The sequence below is a fragment of the Pelobates fuscus genome, chromosome 8 (assembly GCF_036172605.1).
Source record: "Pelobates fuscus isolate aPelFus1 chromosome 8, aPelFus1.pri, whole genome shotgun sequence".
In the NCBI taxonomy this organism is placed as follows: Eukaryota; Metazoa; Chordata; class Amphibia; order Anura; family Pelobatidae; genus Pelobates; species Pelobates fuscus.
In genome coordinates, this window is record NC_086324.1 from 22692942 (window position 1) to 22714975 (window position 22034).

The window sequence follows — 22034 nt, forward strand, 5'->3', positions numbered from 1 at the left end:
TATTTATAAACAGCCAACTGGCTGAGCTTGATATAAGTTATAGTTGAGCGGCATAAGGACAGGAACTCAACGAATGAACTATGCTCTGACTTTATTGAACAGCATTTGAGAAAAGCTGCATTCAATTTGATTTTTCCTGACTCATGTTCACCTTTAATTAATTTATAAATAAATATCCAAGATAATTCTATGAAAATGACTTTATCACAAAGCAGGCTTAATCTTCAAAATAAGGGTGGTTTTATACAACCAAAGGTCCATGCAGCATCTATGCTGGAACTTATTAAACTAATTAGCAAGCTAAAATAAGTGCACAGTTTGTGAGTATTGATGTCTGGATAAGAAATAATGCTAGTGATGTCTTTTGTTCCAATGTGAGATTTATATAATTGCCAGTTATTATAGGTTAATACTTGCGATAAAGCTTTGCAGTTACGTTGTATTTTGGATGAAGTACCTTTGATTGCTCGTAATAAGGAAATGGCAAGTCACTGTGGAGTAATGTGAGCATACAGATGAACTAACAATATATTAGCGGAATTATGCACATAATCTCTGATGTAAGAAGACTGCAAGTCATCAAGGAGCTCCTTGACATTTTTAACCAAGACAAACTTTTTAGGATTTAAAATTCCAAGGTTAATTAACATATTTTAATGAAATAAATGAGCAGGGCTTTATTTCTTTCTATATTTTATCAGCTCCTATCATATTAACCCTCCCAAGTATTTCACTTTACCTATTCACCCAAATATTTGACTCTCACTGAAAAGAAATAATTGAGCATCTATATTAACAAAAGGGCTAATATAGAGAAGTGTACTAGGGCTAATATAGAGACATGAAGCCAGTTAAACTAGTTAAACTAGTAACTAGCTGTTTTGCAAGTGGTAATCACCAGCACATCATCACATGTTAAGCAGGACCACTGTTATTTAATTGCCATATGCGCTGCTACCCTAATAAAACTCTATCTATTTTTAAAGGAACACTACAGAAACACAAACATGTATCCTGAGACTATAGTGTTAAACCCACTATTTAGGTCCCAGGCTACCCTTGAATCACTTTAAAAAGGTGTGTTTACTTATCTTTACGCACAGGCCGCGTCGGAATCACCATGGCTGGCCCCAACTCCTTGACAAACTTGATGATCTCAGCCAATCTAATGCTTTCTCATAGGAAAATATTGGAAGGCTATTGCATATGTGAGACAAAACACTGCTCTGCATCAATCAGCATCTCTTCATAGAGATGGATTGAATCAATGCATTTCTACGGCGAACGCTCAGATCCTCCATGCAGAGCATTAAGATGCTGGACTAGGATGCACCTCTAGTGGTCATCTGAGTAAAACACTGAAAAGGCAGTGTTTACATTAAAACGCATGCAGGGAAATGCTATAGACACTTGAACAACTAAATTAAGCTGTACTTGATCTGGTGAGTATAGTGTCCTTTTAAATCCTTTGTTCTCATAAATCTCTATATTATATCTCTATAATTTCTTCCTATTTTACACAAAGGCCATGAATTTTTTCTGTCTAGTAGAGCCGTTTGTGAACAACCAGAAGTCATTTTACTTATTTCGTATAATTATAAAAATAAGCATATCCTAGCTCCCAGTACTGCTAAATATTGCCTCACCATAAGCTAAATAAATGGGGGAGATACTATTTTTCGGTTGTTTGCTTGTATATAGTAAAATAAATTTACGTTTAGATGGATTCCACACTATCTGACACTGTAGAAAATATTACTGATATTTTTCTTTAGTCTGTGTATATTATCTCTTCAGCAAAAGGTGAGCAGTGCTCATAAAAAGCATTTAAGTTGTTTACACACTTTTCACAGCAGCCAAAAGCATATAAACGTAGTGTATATCCCATACACACTCCTTCTCTGAGTTGCTGTAGAATTGTGCATTTTCATATTGTTTTATATCAGTACACATTTCTAAATAGCAGGAACGCACTTATCGTCATTCGCACAAAAGCCATGTTTGTTTTATGTAGGGCCTTTTACTCTAAAAACTACATAATGAATAATATGTATGATGTTACAGCATAGAATTTTTAAAAGTCTGCAAAACACACATATGAAATTTGGGCAGTAAGTTAATACTCCTATTATACTCCTATTTCCCTATATACTCCCGCTCACACAGTAACAAGGTTATTTTACTAAACTGATAAATGTTGGGAATTGGAAGCAAAGGTTAATGCATCTAAACTAAAAACATAGCTGACTAGGATAATTTTTCCAGTTTTGGTACTTTGACCTTAAATGTGAAATTTACTTTGAATTCACGTTAAATTCACAACTAGTGATGTGGCGAACAGGGTGAACCGCCATAGACTTCAATAGGCAGGCAAATTTTAAAACCCACAGGGACTCTTTCTGGCCACAATAGTGATGGAAAAGTTGTTTCAAGGGGACTAACACCTGGACTGTGGCATGCCAGAGGGGTATCCATGGCAAAACTCCCATGGAAAATTACATAGTTGATGCAGAGTCTGGTTTTAATCCATAAAGGGCATAAATCACCTAACATTCCTAAATTGTTTGGAATAACGTGCTTTAAAACATCAGGTAGTGTAAGGGTTACGCCCGCTTCACAGTGACAGACCAAACTCCCCGTTTAACGCACCGCAAACAACCGCAAACAGTCCATTTGCACAACCGCAAACTCCCCATTTGCACAAGGTTGGATACCAAGCTAGCCATGTCCCGTTCCTTGTCCTCACTGATGTCATTGAAGGTCTCTTCCTCCACCCAGCCACGTACAACACCAAGGGTCGCCGAAAGGTGACAACAAGCCCCCTGTATTTCTTTTTAAAATGTACACTACTGTTACACCATATATGAGTTGCACTGGTGTGACACTGTGCCCTGGCAGGCCCTGAAACGCACACGTGTGAAGGAAACTGATTGCTAATATTTCACAGTCAAATTTCTAGTTTTTTTTTTTAATGTACACTACTGTTACACCAGTGATTGGCCCACGTCATGCCTACACCCCCAAAATGTTCGTGTGTGGGGGTGCTGGAATGATGTGGGCCAATGGGAGCCGGAATCAACTTTTGGGTCCCACTGCCCCTTTAAGAGCGAGCTCGTGACTCAAGCCCTGCTCCTAGTGCCAGGCGGGCCACGTGACCGATCACTGCGGTCAGTGCACGCGGCTAAGTCAGAAGAGGAGATCAAGCCGCATGCGGCTCGTGTGGAGGCAGGAGGGATCCAGCCACGCGCGGCTCAAGCTCAGGAGCCGGGTCGGTCCCAGTATAAGGTAAATACAGCCACAACCACTTATCCCAATCATACACCTTTCCTAACGTCCTATCCCATTAAAAGCATATTACCACATATTTAATAAAACAGATAGACCCCCTACTTCATCCAGGTTACCGATCGATGGTTCGATATTCTGAGCCCTCTCTGATTTACTGTGCATGACTATTCAATATTCCCACAAATTTTATATAGCATTTTATGTTTGTTTGAGACCACCTTAAAAATATTGGATATCGCTAAAAATCCTCTAAAACGAACCGAACTATTCATCCATCCGCTATACCACTTTATCCCACCTAGAACTAGTGCCCAATTAAAATACTTGATTCTTACTTACCCTCACTCAGTCATGCCACACACATTTCACCACTACTCTCACTGAATCCCTCTGACTACAGCTAAATTCATCTTCTGCATCAGAACACTACTCCTAAGATTGGGTTGTATCCATGTCTCAGGTCTTTAATTTAGAATAGGGGCAGCTTCGGTCTCCTTCAACACTGACACTCCAGTGCATATTATTAAAAGATTGGGCAGATGGAAATCCTCAGTCTACAACTGATATATTCCTCATCCCGAGAAAGAAATGAGGAAAGCTTTTAAAAGTTTGGCTTTGTAAATTTGATGCAATAAGTGTGTTTTTCTTTAATACCTTTTCACCCTCTTTGCATGAACCCGATTTACATATATTACTAATATGTTTCTGAACATATATATTATATTATTCACTCACTCACTCACTCTCTGGGCCGGCCTAAGACATCATGCTGCCTAGGTCCAACGACAAATGACTATGGGGGATAATGTATAATAAACACAGGTTACTGGCTATGGGAGGGATAATGTATAATAAACACAGGTTACTGGCTATGGGAGGATAACGTATAATAAGCACAGGTTACTGGCTATGGGGGATAATGAATAATAAACACAGTTACTGGCTATGGGGAGGATAATGTATAATAAACACAGGTTACTAGCTATGGGGGATAATGTATAATAAACACTGGTTGTGGGGGATAATGTATAATAAACACAGGTTACTGGTTGTGGGGAATAATGTATAATAAACACAGGTTACTGGCTATGGGGGAGATAATGTATAATAAGCACAGGTTACTGGCTATGGGGGATAATGTATAATAAACACAGGTTACTGGCTATGGGAGGATAATGTATAATAAACATAGGTTACTGGCTTTGGGAGGATGATGTATAATAAACACAGGTTACTGGCTATGGGAGGATAATGTATAATAAACACAGGTTACTGGCTATGAGAGGATAATGTATAATAAACACAGGTTACTGGCTATGGGAGGATAATGTATAATAAACACAGGTTACTGGCTATGGGGAGGGTAATGTATAATAAACACAGGTTACTGGCTATGGGGGATAATGTAAAATAAACACAGGTTACTGGCTATGGGGGATAATGTATAATAAACACAGGTTACTGGCTATGGGGGGATAATGTATAATAAACACAGGTTACTGGCTATGGGGGATAATGTATAATAAACAGGTTACTGGCTATGGAGGATAATGTATAATAAACACAAACACAAAAAAAGAAAAAAAAAAGAATGCAGCTTCAGAATTAATCTAAATTGTATGCTGTCTAGGAGGTGGGAGGGTCTGGGAGGGAGGGTCTGCTGCTGATTGGCTGGAATGTGTCTGCTGACTGTGAGGTACAGGGTCAAAGTTTACTCAATGATGACGAATAGGGGGCGGACCGAACATCGCATATGTTCGCCATCCGTGGCGAACAAGCTATGTTCGCCAGGAACTATTCACCAGCTAACCGTTCGGGACATCACTATTCACAACTATTTCCACTTAAGTAAATAACCCTGTATATCTCTGTGAAGTTGACTCTCTTCTCCCAGCTCTAATTAAAGGGATTCTCCAGTGCCAGGAAAACATATCCCAGCCACCCACCCCAAGTTGCTAAAGGGGTTAAAACCTCTTCAGTGACTTACCGGAGTCCAGCGCCCCTGTCCCTCGCTCCCCTGCTGACGTCAACCAGTGCGGGAGACCTAATTCGCATGCGCAGCAATAGTGACACATGCGCATTAGACCTCCCCATAGGAAATAATTATTTAATGCTTTCCTATGGGGATTTCGGCGACGCTGGAAGTCCTCACATAGCGTGAGGACGTCCAGCGTCGTACAACATACTTTTCGTGGTCTAAGAACATGGGAGTCTCTCTAGTGGCTGTCTGACAGACAACCACTAGAGTAGGACTTAACCCTGCAAGGTAATTATTGCAGTTTATAAAAACTGCAATAATTACAGTTGCAGGGTTAAGGGTAGTGGGAGTTGGCACCCAGACCACTCCAATGGGCAGAAGTGGTCTGGGTGCCTGGAGTGTACCTTTAAAAGCCTATAAATATGTTTGGCTATCACTCATTACTCTTAGTGATGCAAATAAGGCCATGAAAAGAAGCTACAGGACTGTAATGGTGGTTTTGCGTATGTAGAATGTTGTGCTGCTACAAGTGACTTAGAACATTGACAGTGAAAGGAAAGGAGGATATACGGAGTTAACTGGATGCAAGGGTACTATATCTATATTCACCCCATAAATGCTACAAGAACAACTGGAAGTCACAGCCAAAAATTTTAATATTTACAGGGGTTGCAAATAGTGAACAATTGTTGGAGCAAATTGTATACTTACATTGCTACAACTTACATTGATTTTTTTTCACCAATCTCCAGAGTCAATTTATAATTTGAAAATGAAAAATAGGTGCTGGCAACAATGTCTGATCAACTTTTCAAGGGCATAACACAATCTATGCTTTTAACTAATGTAGATATATATCTTTGTAAGGACATTGTGATAAGCAAAGTGCTACAACCCATGCCTAAATTAATTGCATTCTTTTCCATCTTTTTAATGGCTGCGATACTTCTTATGAAACAGAAATTGCACACATTTCAGGAAAATCCCTTAAAGCAAGCCAACAATATGAAACTGATTAAATAGCTCTATCAATAAATTATTTTTCAGATGGTTATAATAGATTGTGTTGAAGTGCCAAGATTGGAAATATTTAACTTTAATTTTGAAATTCATTATATATATTTTATGTCTTTAGAGTGGTTATATCCTTAAGGATATAAAGCTGTAACTATTGCTTAAACTAAACATCCCATCAATATCATGCAACTTTAGATGGACTACTGCTAGAGCCATTAGCTTTAGAAGCGTAATTTTCCTAATTTTAACAAAGGTTGTGTAGCTACAAAAAGAAGTATATTGTTCCTAACTATCTCGGGGCTGTCAGGTACTCAGCTCTCCATGAAGTCATCTAGTGCCCCTAATTGTTCTTTCCGGCCAGTTAAAATACTCCATATTATCTCAGGCAACAACAGTTCTGTTCTACTGAGTCCAGTAAGGACCATTTACAAAGTTTCCTGGGTGAGGAATACAGTGTAGCTAAGTAAGAACACTTCCAGGTTAAGATGCAACACAAATTCAGGCAATTTCCATTTTACTGTTGCACAGACATCTCATGTGTTAGTTCCTCTAAGATGCTCAAGACACTATAACCACTTTAAATTATTCAAGTAGGTAGGGTGCCAGGAGTTCCCTGATGCATACTCACTGTTCAGAATCTACTTGATGTTATTTGGATCAACACTGAATGAACATTACTGCTGTAAGCCTGGAAGGAATGACAAATATGGAGTGTTATTCTAAATTCCTCATACTGATTCATACCAGTGATATTTTGCAGTGACGTTGGGATCATCCTGCTCAAATTCTCAGCCTTTTTCTGCCATCTCTCACTGCTTGGGACAGTTCTTCAGTTGCTTTGCGAGCATTATTTATTTACTTATTTAATTTTTTATTATGGCTAAAATAGCATTATGGTAGATTTAGTCCACATCATCTTGAGTGCCAAAGGTTGCCTACTCCTGTTCTAGAGGAAAGTTGGCCATAGGTAAACAACCTTACCATCTGTTTTGGGACTAATTAAGGATAGTACTGGATAACAACAGTTTTAGATCCAGTTGGGCTTCTACATTGTGCACCCTCTCTCATTCCCGGAGCATATAGATTAGTGTAATCTATGTTAATTCAAGGACATTTAGTAGGCTAAAGCATTATAACCCAAAGATTTTTAAGGCAGATATTTTTTTCTACAATCAAATCAGCTGACCTTGGGATAAGCTAGCATTAGCAATTTTATAGATTTCAGATTATTTGTTTATATATTTTTAGAAAGCTAGAAAAGAACCATTGAGTAAAAAAAACAACAAAAAAAACACAGGGCCATACATCTTAAGAAGCTCTTATTATGCCTGTTTAACACTTGTATTCCATACATTTAAACAAGATAAAGCACTATCGTGTTGAAAGGAAAAAAGATTTCAAGGAATAAAAAATAAAACATCATATATCAAAGATACTAAAGTACCCTGTGGATATCTCTAAAAAACAATGCATGCTCTCATTTGGATATATGCATTCTACAGCATGTGGTAAGAAAACATTTTGCTACTGACAGAGACAGAATGTAGGGTTCGCTTAGTGCCAAGAATTTTTACTTCCCAGCATTCTTAAAGTATAATCTTGGACATTTTCCCAGATATTACATCTTCTGAATATAAAAGGATGAGGCTTAACAAAACGATGGAGCTGCATAGAGAAATTTGCCTTACATTGCAGCAATTCTAGCGTGGTGTGTGTGATATGAAATCTACAGGCTTTCTTAAAGGGAACCTGTTACTTTTCTGAAAATAACACAATGAATCTCATCTATGCCAAGTCTTAACCTTTTTTAGGTCAAATTTTATTTTTCTTTATATGCATTACAAAGATTTAACAATTGACATTTGTCATTGACTTTTTTTATCCCATTGAGGGTCATGTCCTGGACCCCAGGGTCTGTCTCCCTTAATATTGATAAATCACTGACAGACAGACTTGATAAACCTATTTAATATTTAAAATTATGGGAGGTGACGGTTCCTTTTAAAAAGCCACAGACACTAAAATAGATTTTAAAGGCAGCTGATGTAAGTTTTTGTAAAATAAATATTATTTTCATCAAAACAAATTATAGTATATTTAGCTGTAACTAGGTAGGTTGAACAATACCTTCTAGTAGACTTGTGCACAGGAAAAAAAAAATGTGGTTCTTGTTCTTCGATTGCCCCCTCCTCCCCCCCAAAAAAACCAACAAAAAACAGGTGGTTCCTATGGACCAAATTTCTTCCATGTGACCTTTCAATTCTGCAGAATTATGCCTTTGTGATCGTTTTGGGAAAAAACTATTCAGACAAGCCAAAATATTAGGTATACATTTTTAGTAGACTAATAGGCATTTTTTGTCTCACTGATTAAATGACCAACAGAGGGGAAAAAACAATCTGTATATATTTATATACTATATATTTATTCAATATAATATAAAATGTAGATTGTGTTACTGTTACTGTTTTTTGTCTCTACTTGTCACTTATTAATATTAATTATCATCTTTTTTTCAACCACAGATGACATTCCATATTACAAAACAAACTGAATGGCTCATCAATTACCTTTGTCGAGTAATTTGACTATATGACGAACTAGATGTGCGCAATTAGTGCAAAAGACAATTTTATTTTTCAAATGAATTGCAATTAGTTTGGAAATGAAATGCACACGTCTACTTTCCAGCATTTCATTATATATGATAAGGGTTATATTCAATAACACACAAAAATAAAATCCACAAATTTGTCTAATTTTTTTAAACTTAATATTATATTTAACAATATGTGTTTAGGAAATCTGAAAAATAAAATTTTGTGTTTAAATCCACACTGCTGTACTTCAGTGATGACTATAAGTATACCTATGATTGTTATAACAAAATTGCTATTTTACTTGTCAGAGAGAGAATGACTGTCCTCACCATACCTAGAGACAAAACAACATTATGGTGTCAAATGCTAAATTATTAAGATACATTTAACATATTAAAGACCAACAATGACCCATATAATCATAGTGATTGCATCTTAAAAAAAAAAATGCCAATATTGCCAAGTACAAGACTTCATGGCACTCCGGGAGCAAAATAAGCAGGATACCACATACTAGCATAAGGCCCTTAAAGATCAGATTGTAATGACAACGTGATAACAGATGATGTGTAAGAAAGAAACAACGTGGGCAAATAGATCATTACAAGATATAAGCATAGCAGTTATAAAACATTAAATAATTAAACAATTCGATTTTTCAGAATTTGCCACACATTTTGTTGAATATCACGTCAAGGTGGTTCCACTAGCTTATTTATGAACAACCAAAGCCAGAACTTAAATAACTATTCAGTCTTATAAACATTATCATTTTAGTGTTTTTGGTAAGAATGGTTTAATTTTAGCCTGTAAACATGTGGTGCAAGGACAATGCTTTTTTTCCCCTCTTGTAATGATGAAAACTTTTTAAATTATATTTTGCCAATATGATATGGTGTTTTCAGAGCTACTGAAATAAATCAATAGATCGTTTTTTTTTTCTTTCCTTAATATGTTACAGCACTCACTTTATGTTTTGATTAGTTTGTTTTGTTTGATGAAAATAATAATGGTTGAGACTTTTGAACCTAAAATATTGAATTTATGTCTGCTTTCCTGAACTAACCTGTTCTACTAAGACCTCAGACCAAAATCATTATAAGATCAAGAATATTGATACGATGATATTTTGATATAGACAGGTATGAAGATGTACAGTAAATACATTTACAAACAGAAAGAAAAAATAATGACAACAATAAAATATTTGTCTAGAGGGCAAAGAAGTTCAACTTTATTTTTTATCTGGCTGGTCAGCTGTATGAGTGATTTAGTATTTTAACATGCATATCCTTGTACCAACTATGTACCCAGTAGGTAAATGTTCATGATAGTTGTCTTTTGCTCCAACTCTTGTCTTCCAAGTAAGAGACTTGTCTTTTAGTGCATTTCATCATTCTCAAGACCTATGTAACTGTGTGTATTGTGTCTAGCACATACAAGAACATAACAAATTAATGGCGCTTCACTCGTTTATTTTATCAGCAAGTGTTGAATAAAAAGCTAATATTCACTTTTTAAACATTAGGTTTTTCAACCTCTTCATTTAAAAAAAAATAAAACAGGATAAAAGGTCCCAGTAGGAAGGCTAACTGTACAAAAAATAGAAATGATTTAACTAGAAATCCAACCGGCTGATTAGACTAGTTGGATTATGGTTTTTCCGAACAAGTGCAAAAGTAGGGAACAGTCATATTGATTTTAACACTTATGAAGGTCCTCTTATGCCTCACTGACCAATGGTGGAAGATAATATTGCTGAAATTTACTGTATATCACATACATGTCCTACAGAAACTGTAGGAAAAGTTTACCGCAAATGTAGCATTTCATAAAGATCATGTTTCCACAGATCTCCAAGAATGTCATACTGAATATAGAATCTGAAAAAAAATGTTAGATATGTGTGTTTATTTGGTATTTTGGATGATATGCTGGGAGACTTGTGGAAGAAATTTTTTTTTCGGAGGCAGATGTTTTACAAAGTTCACTAAAACCAGTGGGAAGCTCTCTTTGGAGTACAGACTTATCTGTTGTTCGGGGTTAAAAAGAGAGAGTAACAGTGTATTAACAGCATGGCTGATTGCACCAGTACATTCAAAATGTAAACTACGCGGAAGATAATATAACCCAGGCATTATTCCTCACAAAGAACACTTTGACTATCATGGTGACTGCATTGTCTCTAAGGCCGGGCAGCATGTCTGCATGATTTTGCAAGGCATTATGTCATAGTCAGCCGTTGCCATTTTAATTCAGCTCTCTGCCATTAATGAAAAGTCAAAGAGGAATTGATAGACAGTGTGATTATGTCACCTCAGCTCCTCTGCCACCATATCATTATATCACTATCGAAAGAGACCTGAATTAGCTTTGTGCCTTAGTGGCATGTAACCAAGAAGTGAAGATTATGGATAATACAAAAAAAATTTTATTTATGTATTTTTCACATCTTACAGAAAGCTGCTTAAACATTATACCCCAGAGAATAAGTTTTTTTTTCTCAATTTCCATTGTCCTTTACAATGTCATGTCGTGCTGATGATAAACACGGACCTTAGAAAAGACATGTCATATTGTCCATTTAATCAACATCTTTAATGGTTTTACAGAAAACACAAGGTTTTCAGTTAAAATGACCATAAGTACAACAGGCTGTCAGGGAAAAGAGGTCAAAACAATTTATCATCAAACACTGACACAACTAAAATGTTTAATGAAATATAGCTAAATATAGCTATTCAAAGCATATTTTAATTGAATCATAATTTATATCAGGAAGTTAAGATACTGGATTTTAAAACTGTTGACCTGTAGAAAAATAAGTTATTTAAATAGAGAGATTATGATTTCAGGTAAATCTATTTTACATTGTAACATCCAGTGATATATTGGCAGTTTTGAGAAATAGTTATGCTACTTCATCAGTTTTGTTTAAATTTTGAACATTTGTAATAAAGCCAGTGTATTGAATAGCTGAACAACTTGGATACATCTTTCCAGTTTGAATACTTGTCAGTCAAAATCAACACCACGTGGCTATTAATGTATCTACAATTTTAAGATAAAAATACAAAAAAAAAACAACAGTTTCACATAATATAGCTTCAAAAGGTATGAAAAAGCGAAAAACTATTCAGAGGAAAAAAAAGAAACATTTGGAAAACTTACCATTTTTTGCCTTGCAGGATTTATTGTCAGACTGAATTAAATAGCCCTCTATGCAACTGCATGCATATGACCCAGGATAATTTTTACATATTTGACTGCAGGATCCATATATTGTGCACTCGTCTATATCTTAAAATGAAGAAAAAAAATGTTTTTGAGAAAAATGGGTAATTTTCAAACAGGTTTAGACTTAAAGTTACATTGAAAAAAAATCTAATTCAATATGTGAGAAAAAAAGATTAAATAGATATATAGCATGCTTATCTAGAACATAAAAATTTATTAATTAATTAATGGCTAAATGACAACAAATGGCATTTTCATATATTGATTGCTGTTAATGGATACTAAAAAGTAAACATTAACTTAATCAGTATGTTCGTTTTAGCTATTAATTTATACATTATGTAATTATGTACTGTATGTTGGCACAGGCTACAAGCTGCTACTTTAGTTAGCTCATATACATCTGTCCTGTATGCCCAAAACAATCCCACATCAATCCCTAATGCATCCTTTACTCTAGATATTCTGGGGCCCAGCCCATTGGAACTCTAGAATTCAGGTAAGTCAAATGTCACTAACACCTGATTGTAGGACTTTTCATTGACCTATGCATATGTGGTTAAATTCCTTTCCACATCTCAACCCCCACCTTTATAAGTCTGCTCCTTTTATACACTGAACAAAATTATAGACGCAACACTTTTGTTTTTGCCCCCATTTTTCATGATCTGAACTCAAAGATCTAAGACTTTTTCTATGTACACAAAAGGCCTATTTCTCTCGTATTATTTACTTAAATATTGTTCACAAATCTGTTTAAATCTGTGTTAGTGAGCACTTCTCCTTTGCCGAGAAAATCCATCCACCTCACAGGTGTGACATATCAAGATACTGATTAGACAGCATAATTATTACAAAGGTGTGCCTTAGGCTGGCCACAATAAAAGGCCGCTCTAAAATTAGCAGTTTTATCACACAGCACACTGCCACAGATGTCGCAAATTTTGAAGGAGCGTGCAATTGGCATGCTGACTGATGGAATGACCACCAGAGCTGTTGCCCGTGAATTGAATGTTAATTTCTCTACCATAAGCCGTCTCCAAAGGCGTTTCAAAAAATTTGTCACAACCGCAGACCACACTAGCCCAGGACCTCCACATCCAGCATCTTCACCTCTAAGATCATCTGAGACCAGCTACACCAAAAGCTGCTGCAAAAAACAGTTTGCATAACCAAAGAATTTCTCATCTGCATGAGATACCGTGACGAGATCCTGAGGCCCATTGTTGTGCCATTCATGCACAACCATCACCTCATGTTGCAGCATGATAATGCACATCCCCATGTTGCATGGATCTGTACACAAATCCTGGAAGCTGAAAATATCTTGGTTGTTGCATGGCCAGCATACTCACTGTACATGTCACCCATTGAGCATGTTTGGGATGCTCTGGATCAGCGTATATGACAGCGTGTTCCAGGTCCTGCCAATATCCAGCAATTTCGCACAGCCATTGAAGAGTAGACCAACATTCCACAGGCTACAATCAACAACCTGAGAAACTCTATGCGAAGGAAATGTGTTGCACTGCGTGAGGCAAATGATGGTCAGACCTGATACTGACTGGTTTTCGGACCACCCAGGACCCCACCAATATAGTAAAACTGCACATTTTAGAGTGGCCTTTTTATTGTGGCCAGTCTAAGGCACACTTTTGTAATAACCATGCTGTCTAATCAGCTTCTTGAAATGCCACACCTGTGAGGTGGATGGACTATCTCGGCAAAGGAGAAGTGCTCACTAACACAGATTTAGACAGATTTGTGAACAATATTTGAGAGAAATAGGCTTTTTGTGTGCGTAGAAAAAGTCTTAGATCTTTGAGTTTATAATTTTGATTTTGTTGAGTGTATATCTTATACCTTTCACAATAAGGGGCATCACAGGAAACGTAGTCCTCAAAAATCTAAGGAATTGTGCTCACTAGTGATGCTGATCAACCAGGATAGTGCATGTATTGGTGGAACACACCTCTCATTTCCAAGATATAAAATCAGCCTAGAGGTGCAGATTGAATATAATGACATATGCAATTTGTGTACACGCACTTGTGTATAATGTTTGCATGAGGAAATATATATAATGTGTGTATGTGAACTTGTGCATAATGTAAATAGGAAATGATTGTTGAGTGCATATGTAAATTTGTCTGCACTGATGGATACATGAACCTAGGTTGTTGTTGTAGAGAGTTAAGGGACTGGGTGGGCTGTCAAGTGTAGGTAGGTTGATAAGTGTGACTAGATAGGTGTGGTGAAATGATTGGTGGGTGTGTAGGTGAACTTAGCTGCACTAGTGGATACATATACCTAATTTGTTGGTGTGTGGAGTTATGTGACTGGGTTGGCTGGTAAGTGTAGGTGACTATGTGAGTATGGTAAAAGTGCGGGCTGCCAAACATATGTAATTCAGTGGGTTGAAGATAATGTGACTGAATGAGCTGTTGTATATGACTGTAAGGGGACATGGGGCAGGTAGTGTGGCTTTACGAATATGATTAAGTGACGGCATGTAACAGGTTTGGAATATGTGATTGTAAAGAGAACCAAGAGGTCTAGAGTTGCAGAGAGTACATTTAATTTCAAAGGTGGGGTGCTTGGGTGAACATGGTTTAGGTGACCTGCACTTGATGCACAAGGGTAAATATGGTCAATCAGGTACAACCACTTTGATCATGACAGAAGGACTGACTTTAAATCTGTACCAGGAATGCAGCCACGATGATAATAAGCATGGAAATATAAACACACAAACAATGTCTTCAATGGTATACAGATAATTAGTTGTACATGAATGAAAGTATACATTGTGTGTTTGTGTATTTGTCTTTGTGTTTTGTATATATCCCACTTTTTAACTCTCTTTGTCTTTTTCTGTTGTGTGTGTCTGTGTTTTCTTGTGTTTCATTTTGCCTCTCTGTGTGCCTTTTGTCCTTTGCTACACTACATTTACCTAAACAAAAACATGCCCCATTCTCTTTTTCCCAGTGAAAGTGAAGGGAGGTATTTACATCTGAGTAACAGTATTCTAAGTAATTGTCACAGGTGAATAAAAATTATGTGATCTACATAAAATTACCTACTTGAAATTTGTTGACTTCTTGCACAGAAACTATTGTATATTTCCCAAATATTGTATGCATATATTAAGAACATATGTGCAATATATATTTTGTTTTTACAATATAACTTACCCTTACATTTAAAAAAACTGCTCTGATTTTATATATACTGTTACCCATTTAGATATACTGATGTTGTCTGAGTGTTAAAAGTCCTGCTTGACTTTAGTTGAGCTAAAACTAATAAGACCAGAGTTTATATGACTCATGGTTTTATTCATAAATAAACCCTTTGGTATAAAATGTGCCCCATTCTCTATTTCACTATAAGAAACACAATCAAACTGTGATTCCTGTATCATCACGCAAACAAGATGATGAAATTCTGCCAAGATGTCTCATATGTCCTTTTCAAAAGTCAGATGAGTAATTTTTCAACCTTTATATGCTGCTGGTGATCATAGAATCCAGAAAAATAAATAATTCCACCCCAGAGTCTAATAATACTTTAACGGATTATAAAGATCTATTTATGTTGCAATTAGATGTTTTATTCTAAAATGTCTTCAATCAGTCTAAAACAAGAGTAACACTTAAATGTTATTATACATGAGCTATGAAATGCTAGGATATCAGATGAAGTAATGTGGTGAAGAGGACCATTTGTTTTGTGTGCAGATTGCTCTGCTGGGTTCTATGTGCCAGTTATGCTAGCTATTTATAAAAACTGTAAAATCAATGAAGGCATTTTTATAGGCACCGATACATAGGTGCTGAATTTAAAAAGCAGACTGCAGTGTATTTTTCATTTCAGTATAACTATTGCAGTGATCATAAATATAGCCTTGGTGAGCGTCAAAGCTATGGAAATTACCTTGCTCAATTTTCCCTAAAATGTGCAGAGGTGATGTCAAGGTAATCCGGGCCACTAGAGTTACCGTTTTTGTATTTTGTGATGGGATATAGCGCAACTAAATCACCAATATGATATTTTAAGCACATTCTTAAAGAGATAGGGATATTTATTTGAAAACGTTTGTACAAATGAAATCATACCTCTGCAGCTACTTCCATCCGATGCAATATCGTAGCCATCTTGACAGTAGCATTGTGTGCCGTTCCGTGTTATTCCACATTTATACTGGCAATCCTTTTTTTGACATACTGATGACAATTCTAGAAAGAAAATAGAAAAAAGAAATAGAACATTGATCATCACATAAGATACATAATTTATCTCTTTGCAGGTTTTAACAGCTCTAGCCTATGAAGATTTCTACAGTGTTATGCACATCCTATTGAGTGCTACAACTAACATTCATTATAATGAGAACTCTTTTGTTAGTCCATACTCCTTTCTATGTTAAGGCCATATCAGTGAACCTCTATACTAAGTGGCAATGGAGCTAATAGACATGCTTGAACTATCACAGCATCAGTGTTCAACTAAAGTGCACACCGTATTCAGTGTAAAGAACAGCAGATCATCATATTCTAGTATACTTTGTATTATTTAACTTTTACTCACAGTGCTAGATTAAACAAATGAAAACCCTGACTCCTTCTCATTATAATTTTGTAGTAAAACACGAGAGAGGATTTGAATCAAGGATGACAAAGAAAACAATTCTAAATTGGAAGAGATTGTATAACTTGAACATATATTTCATCTTCTTCATTAATAATTTAAAAGTCATTCATATGACACTTAGCTATAAAAGTAAATAAATGAATTAAAATTAAAAAAGGGAACATCACTTACTCAAATTGACTGTTGCTAATATGTTTATATTTGACAGTCAAAATATTTATGAGTTTTGCTCCTATGTACAATTTTCTAAATTATTTTGTAAATTGCTCTGTGATACATCAGTTTTACATTCATAGAATTCTAATAAAGAAAAATATATCATTTTCAGTTTCTCTACCTTCACATTTTTGGGGTTAATAATTAAAATGTTCTGAAAAGTGACGGTTTTATTCTGTCATTATTTTGATTGTATTTATTATAGTGATTTAAAATGTGATATTTTTCTTCATAGTAAATTCTGGCAGTTTTCACAGTATTTGTATTTCAGAATATTGCCAAATTTACAGTGGTGAGACTAATTTTGCAACTTTCCTGTTGGGAAAGTTTTGGAAAGGGTAATACATCCATTGCATCACTAAAACAGGGGTAGATATTAAACAAATATGGTTAGTTAGCAAAAAAAAAAAAGCTAATAATTGGCACCAAAATTAAAAAAAAAAATAGATTTATAAAAAGTGATGATGACACTTTGATACATTTCACCCAATATGTTCCACGAGAGAAAATGGCAGAGCTTATAACAATGATTTACAGGGAGCCAAAATGAAGACACTCAACTTTGCAACAGATATCTGAATTTCCATATTTATGTTTATTTGTCAGACCTTACAAAAGCATATAAGGGTGTGGTGAAATGATTGGTGGGTGTATAGGTGAACTAGTGGATACATGTGCCTAGATGGTTGGTGTGCGGAGTTATGTGACTGGGTTGGCTGGTAAGTGTAGGTGACTAGGTGGGTATGGTAAAAGTGCGGGCTGCCTAACATATGCAATTCAGTGGGTTGAGGATAATGTGACTGAATGAGCTGCTACTAAGTAAACATAGTATTGAAAATCATGAGAAGTGACCAGAATTCTATAATTAAGATAAACATCAACATGGATTGTAATAGTACCATTAGAATTTACCAGTGTTTGTTGTGTGACTTTTAGCAGAAATCACTCAGCAACATTGAAAAAAAAATCAGCTATTCAGCACATTTATCATATTTGTCCAAGGCAAATTTACTATAACAAACTCAACTGAAATGAAATCATATTAAATGAAAAGGTCATATAATGAATGTTTGATCCATTAGATTCAAACTTTTAAAATAAATTTTCTTTTCCTTTGTAAAATATTTGTTTTATTAAACAAAAAATAAATATCTTAAATAAAAATCAATATATAGCAAATTATATTTTAGTCATTAGTCTTTAGAAAAATGATAGTAAACACTCAGCGAATATAATATAAACATTTGAGGAAAAGTGTCTTGCATGAAGCAAAAAAGCTTAGTAGCTAAAATACTAAAAAATTCAGTAGTAAATCACACATTTTCAGTATAAAAATAATTACTTTGAAATAAATTACAAACAAAAATGTAGGCATGTTGTTTGAATTATTTGGCTGTAAAACAAAAGTAGTTTTAATTAATTTTGACATTTTGGTCCCAAGTGAAATCTCAGAAATGAATTGGAAGATAGCAAGTTGGAGAATTGCCTCCCTTAATAATCACAAGATATTTTCCGCAATTCAAAGCTATCTGACAGCATCAGGTGGACTGCAATATAACAAGGAAAAAAAGAGAAATGTTTAATTTGGGGAGGAAGTCAGTGTAATATATCATGTCCTGGAGGAACAAATCAGCTTGCCTTGATATATTTACTCTTTTGACAAGCACTACTGAAAGTAATTCTTTATCTAATATACCTCATCATTCTGGGTAGTCATCATGGAGTGATCTAAAATGCATTGTGAATTAGACTAAGATGATGATTACAAATCATTTACTAAGATACAACCAAACTGGCAATGTTTTCAAATTATGATTTAGTATTGTTGGATACACTTTTCAGATAATTTAATATTTTTTACTTGACTTTTAAAATTATTATTTCAAAATATTAATATATATATATATATATATATATATATATATATATATATATATATATTAAAACAACAATATATATAAAAAAATCAATATATCAAAATATTTTTTTAAAATAGTAAACAATTTTAAATGTGCATAGTAAATTCTGAGTCTAAAACATATTCCTACATGATTGCAATGGTATTTCTCAAATATAAATAAGAGCAACTTTTTTCTTTATTTATTATTTCATAATACCAGAATACCAGAATATTTCCATATTTATTTTTCATTCTTACTTTTCAATTTGGTTCATTAATTATTGCAAAAAAAAAAAATATATATATAATAATAAAAAAAAAAACAGCCTGGTAACTAATTAAAGCTTTGGAGTCTCTATGAAGGTCATTAAAATCTGTTTCATCAATCTTTCAAAGGAAATTCAGTTCAAAATAGTTTCCGGTTGGCATAAGCCTCTAATATGCACAAATGGAAAAGTCAGCTTGCCTAATATCCATTAATGGAGAGATGATTGATTCACTGCATTTCTATGAGGAGATGCTGATTGGCCTGGTCGGCGTTTGGCTCTGTCCCCGTCTCATTGGCTGTGATCATCAGAATTGATGAGCTCAGCCAATCCAATGCATCCAATAGAAGAGCATTGCATTATCTGAGATAATTAATTCTTATGATCTCAGCCAATGAGGCAGATCAGCATTAGAGTCAGCCCAGCAGATACGTGAGGCACTGGAATAAAGGTACGTTTATTAAATTTTTGAGGGGGATAAGAGGGTGGGGCCACCTAAATTGTGTTTTTTTTTTTTTAGAAGCTCTAACATCATTTACCTGCTAATGACAAAATAAAAATAAATTATTGGATATTTCTCCTCCCCCCTCTTTATCTCTCCCCTCTCTATCTTCATCTTTATCTTTAACTATGTTTGCTAGAAGAAGATAGCTGTTTTGGGCTAATTATCAAGCACAAACTATTTTTAGGTGAGATAAACACTATGGTTCATTTGGAATAGGTGATTTTACAATTTTGTCAACTGGAGATTTTTATCCCAAATAGCTATTTATCTGATATTGGGGGTACTTTTTAAAATGGCAATTTACGGAAATATTGGAAAAGGTTTCCAATTATTGCTTAGCATATTACTCCATCAGTAAAAACAAGATTCAAAATACATTATATTTTCTTTTAGTGGTTACATATGTCCAAGGTTTTCTCCCAAACCACATGCATCTATCTAGCATTTATTTCACACCTCACTAATCTATACACAATTCTCTTTCATGTTTGTAATACGTATATATACCATATTGAAATCTGTGCAGTGGCCTATTGATTGAATGATCAAAGCTAGTGTTATTTTGTTTCATAAATTGCAATCATTTCTCGCCCTAGTGCCCAAAAAGCGCACTCTCCCTGCTATTCTGGATATGCTGATTTTGTTGCTCTATGTATATTTATGATATTTTGTACATTAGAATGGCTTCCACTGTGAGACCTATCCCCCAGTCCCGAGTCTCATCCCCGGATATAACTCTCTCTCATTCATACTAATTGCCAAATTAACTTCTCAGCCTGAAAGTTACTGACAGCTCTAAATAAATGTCATATCTTGGTAAACCTGTGAGTGTTTTGAGCTATTCTAATAAAAAAAAGTTCCACACAAAATGTAAAAAGGTTTTCTTCAATTTGTGGTACAGATACCTAAACAAAGATATATCATTATATTGTTGATTCTGCTGTGTGTAAATAAGGGGACCAGCCGCGGTTACACTATTATTATTATTATTGCCATTTATATAGTGCTAACAGATTTTGTAGGGCTTTACAATATTATGAGGGGGTTTAACTATAAATAGGACAATTACAAGAAAACTTACAGGAACGATAGGTTGAAGAGGACCCTGCTCAGATGAGCTTACAGTCTATAGGAAGTGGGGTATAAAACACATTAGGACAGTAAATAGCAATCAAATAAGGTCGGAGTGAAGCAGAGCTGGAGGAGAGAGTAGAGTGCTGCCCTTTAGGAGAGAGCAAGAGACAGGTATGTAAGGTAGAGGTTACTCAGGGAGACCATAAGCTTTCCTAAAGAGATGGGTTTTAAGGCACTTCTTAAATGATTGAAGACTAGGGCATATATATATATATATATATATATATATATATATATATATATATATATCCTGCAAGTATAAGTTGGCCGTACGAGTGCGAGCAGCAGACAGGAGAAGGTCATTGGCAGAGCAGAGAGACCAAGAAGGGACATACCTATGGATCTGTGAAGAGATATAAGAGGGGCTAGAATTTTTCAGTGTTTTATAAGTATGGGTTAGCACTTTGAATTGACTCCTATAGGATAGAGGAAGCCAATGTAAGGACTGACAGAGGGGTGAGGTGTGAGAGGACTGACTAGAGAGGAAAAACAGTCTGGCGGCAGCATTCATTACAGATTGTAGCAGGGCAATATGGCTTTTGGAAAGGCCAATTAGGAGAGGGTTACAATAATCCATGCAGGAAATTACTAGAGCATAGACAAGCTCCTTGGCAGCATATTGCGTAAGAAAGGAACGGTTGCGGGATGGAATCTACAGGATTTGGCAACATACTGGATGTGAGGCTCAAAAGTGAGGCCAGAATCAAGTATGATGCCAAGACAGCGCACTTGCAAGGATGGGCTGATTTGAAGGGAGAGCAAAAGAGGAGGATCAGTATTACAGGGAGTGCAGAATTATTAGGCAAGTTGTATTTTTGAGGATTAATTTTATTATTGAACAACAACCATGTTCTCAATGAACCCAAAAAACTCATTAATATCAAAGCTGAATATTTTTGGAAGTAGTTTTTAGTTATAGCTATTTTAGGGGGATATCTGTGTGTGCAGGTGACTATTACTGTGCATAATTATTAGGCAACTTAACAAAAAACAAATATATACCCATTTCAATTATTTATTTTTACCAGTGAAACCAATATAACATCTCAACATTCACAAATATACATTTCTTACATTCAAAAACATAACAAAAACAAATCAGTGACCAATATAGCCACCTTTCTTTGCAAGGACACTCAAAAGCCTGCCATCCATGGATTCTGTCAGTGTTTTGATCTGTTCACCATCAACATTGCGTGCAGCAGCAACCACAGCCTCCCAGACACTGTTCAGAGAGGTG

General features: G+C 35.4%; 1 protein-coding gene across 1 annotated transcript in view; it reads right to left on the bottom strand.

Annotated features, from left to right (window-relative positions):
- The window catches only part of LRP1B (LDL receptor related protein 1B), a 1140323-nt gene that overhangs the window by 651924 nt on the left and 466365 nt on the right, over positions 1–22034 (bottom strand). The window contains exons 4-5 of the mRNA XM_063429375.1: positions 16239–16358; positions 12055–12183 (exon numbers count right to left, since the gene is read on the bottom strand). Coding sequence (XP_063285445.1) covers positions 12055–12183; positions 16239–16358 — 249 coding nt within the window. The remainder of the gene's footprint in view (positions 1–12054; positions 12184–16238; positions 16359–22034) is intronic.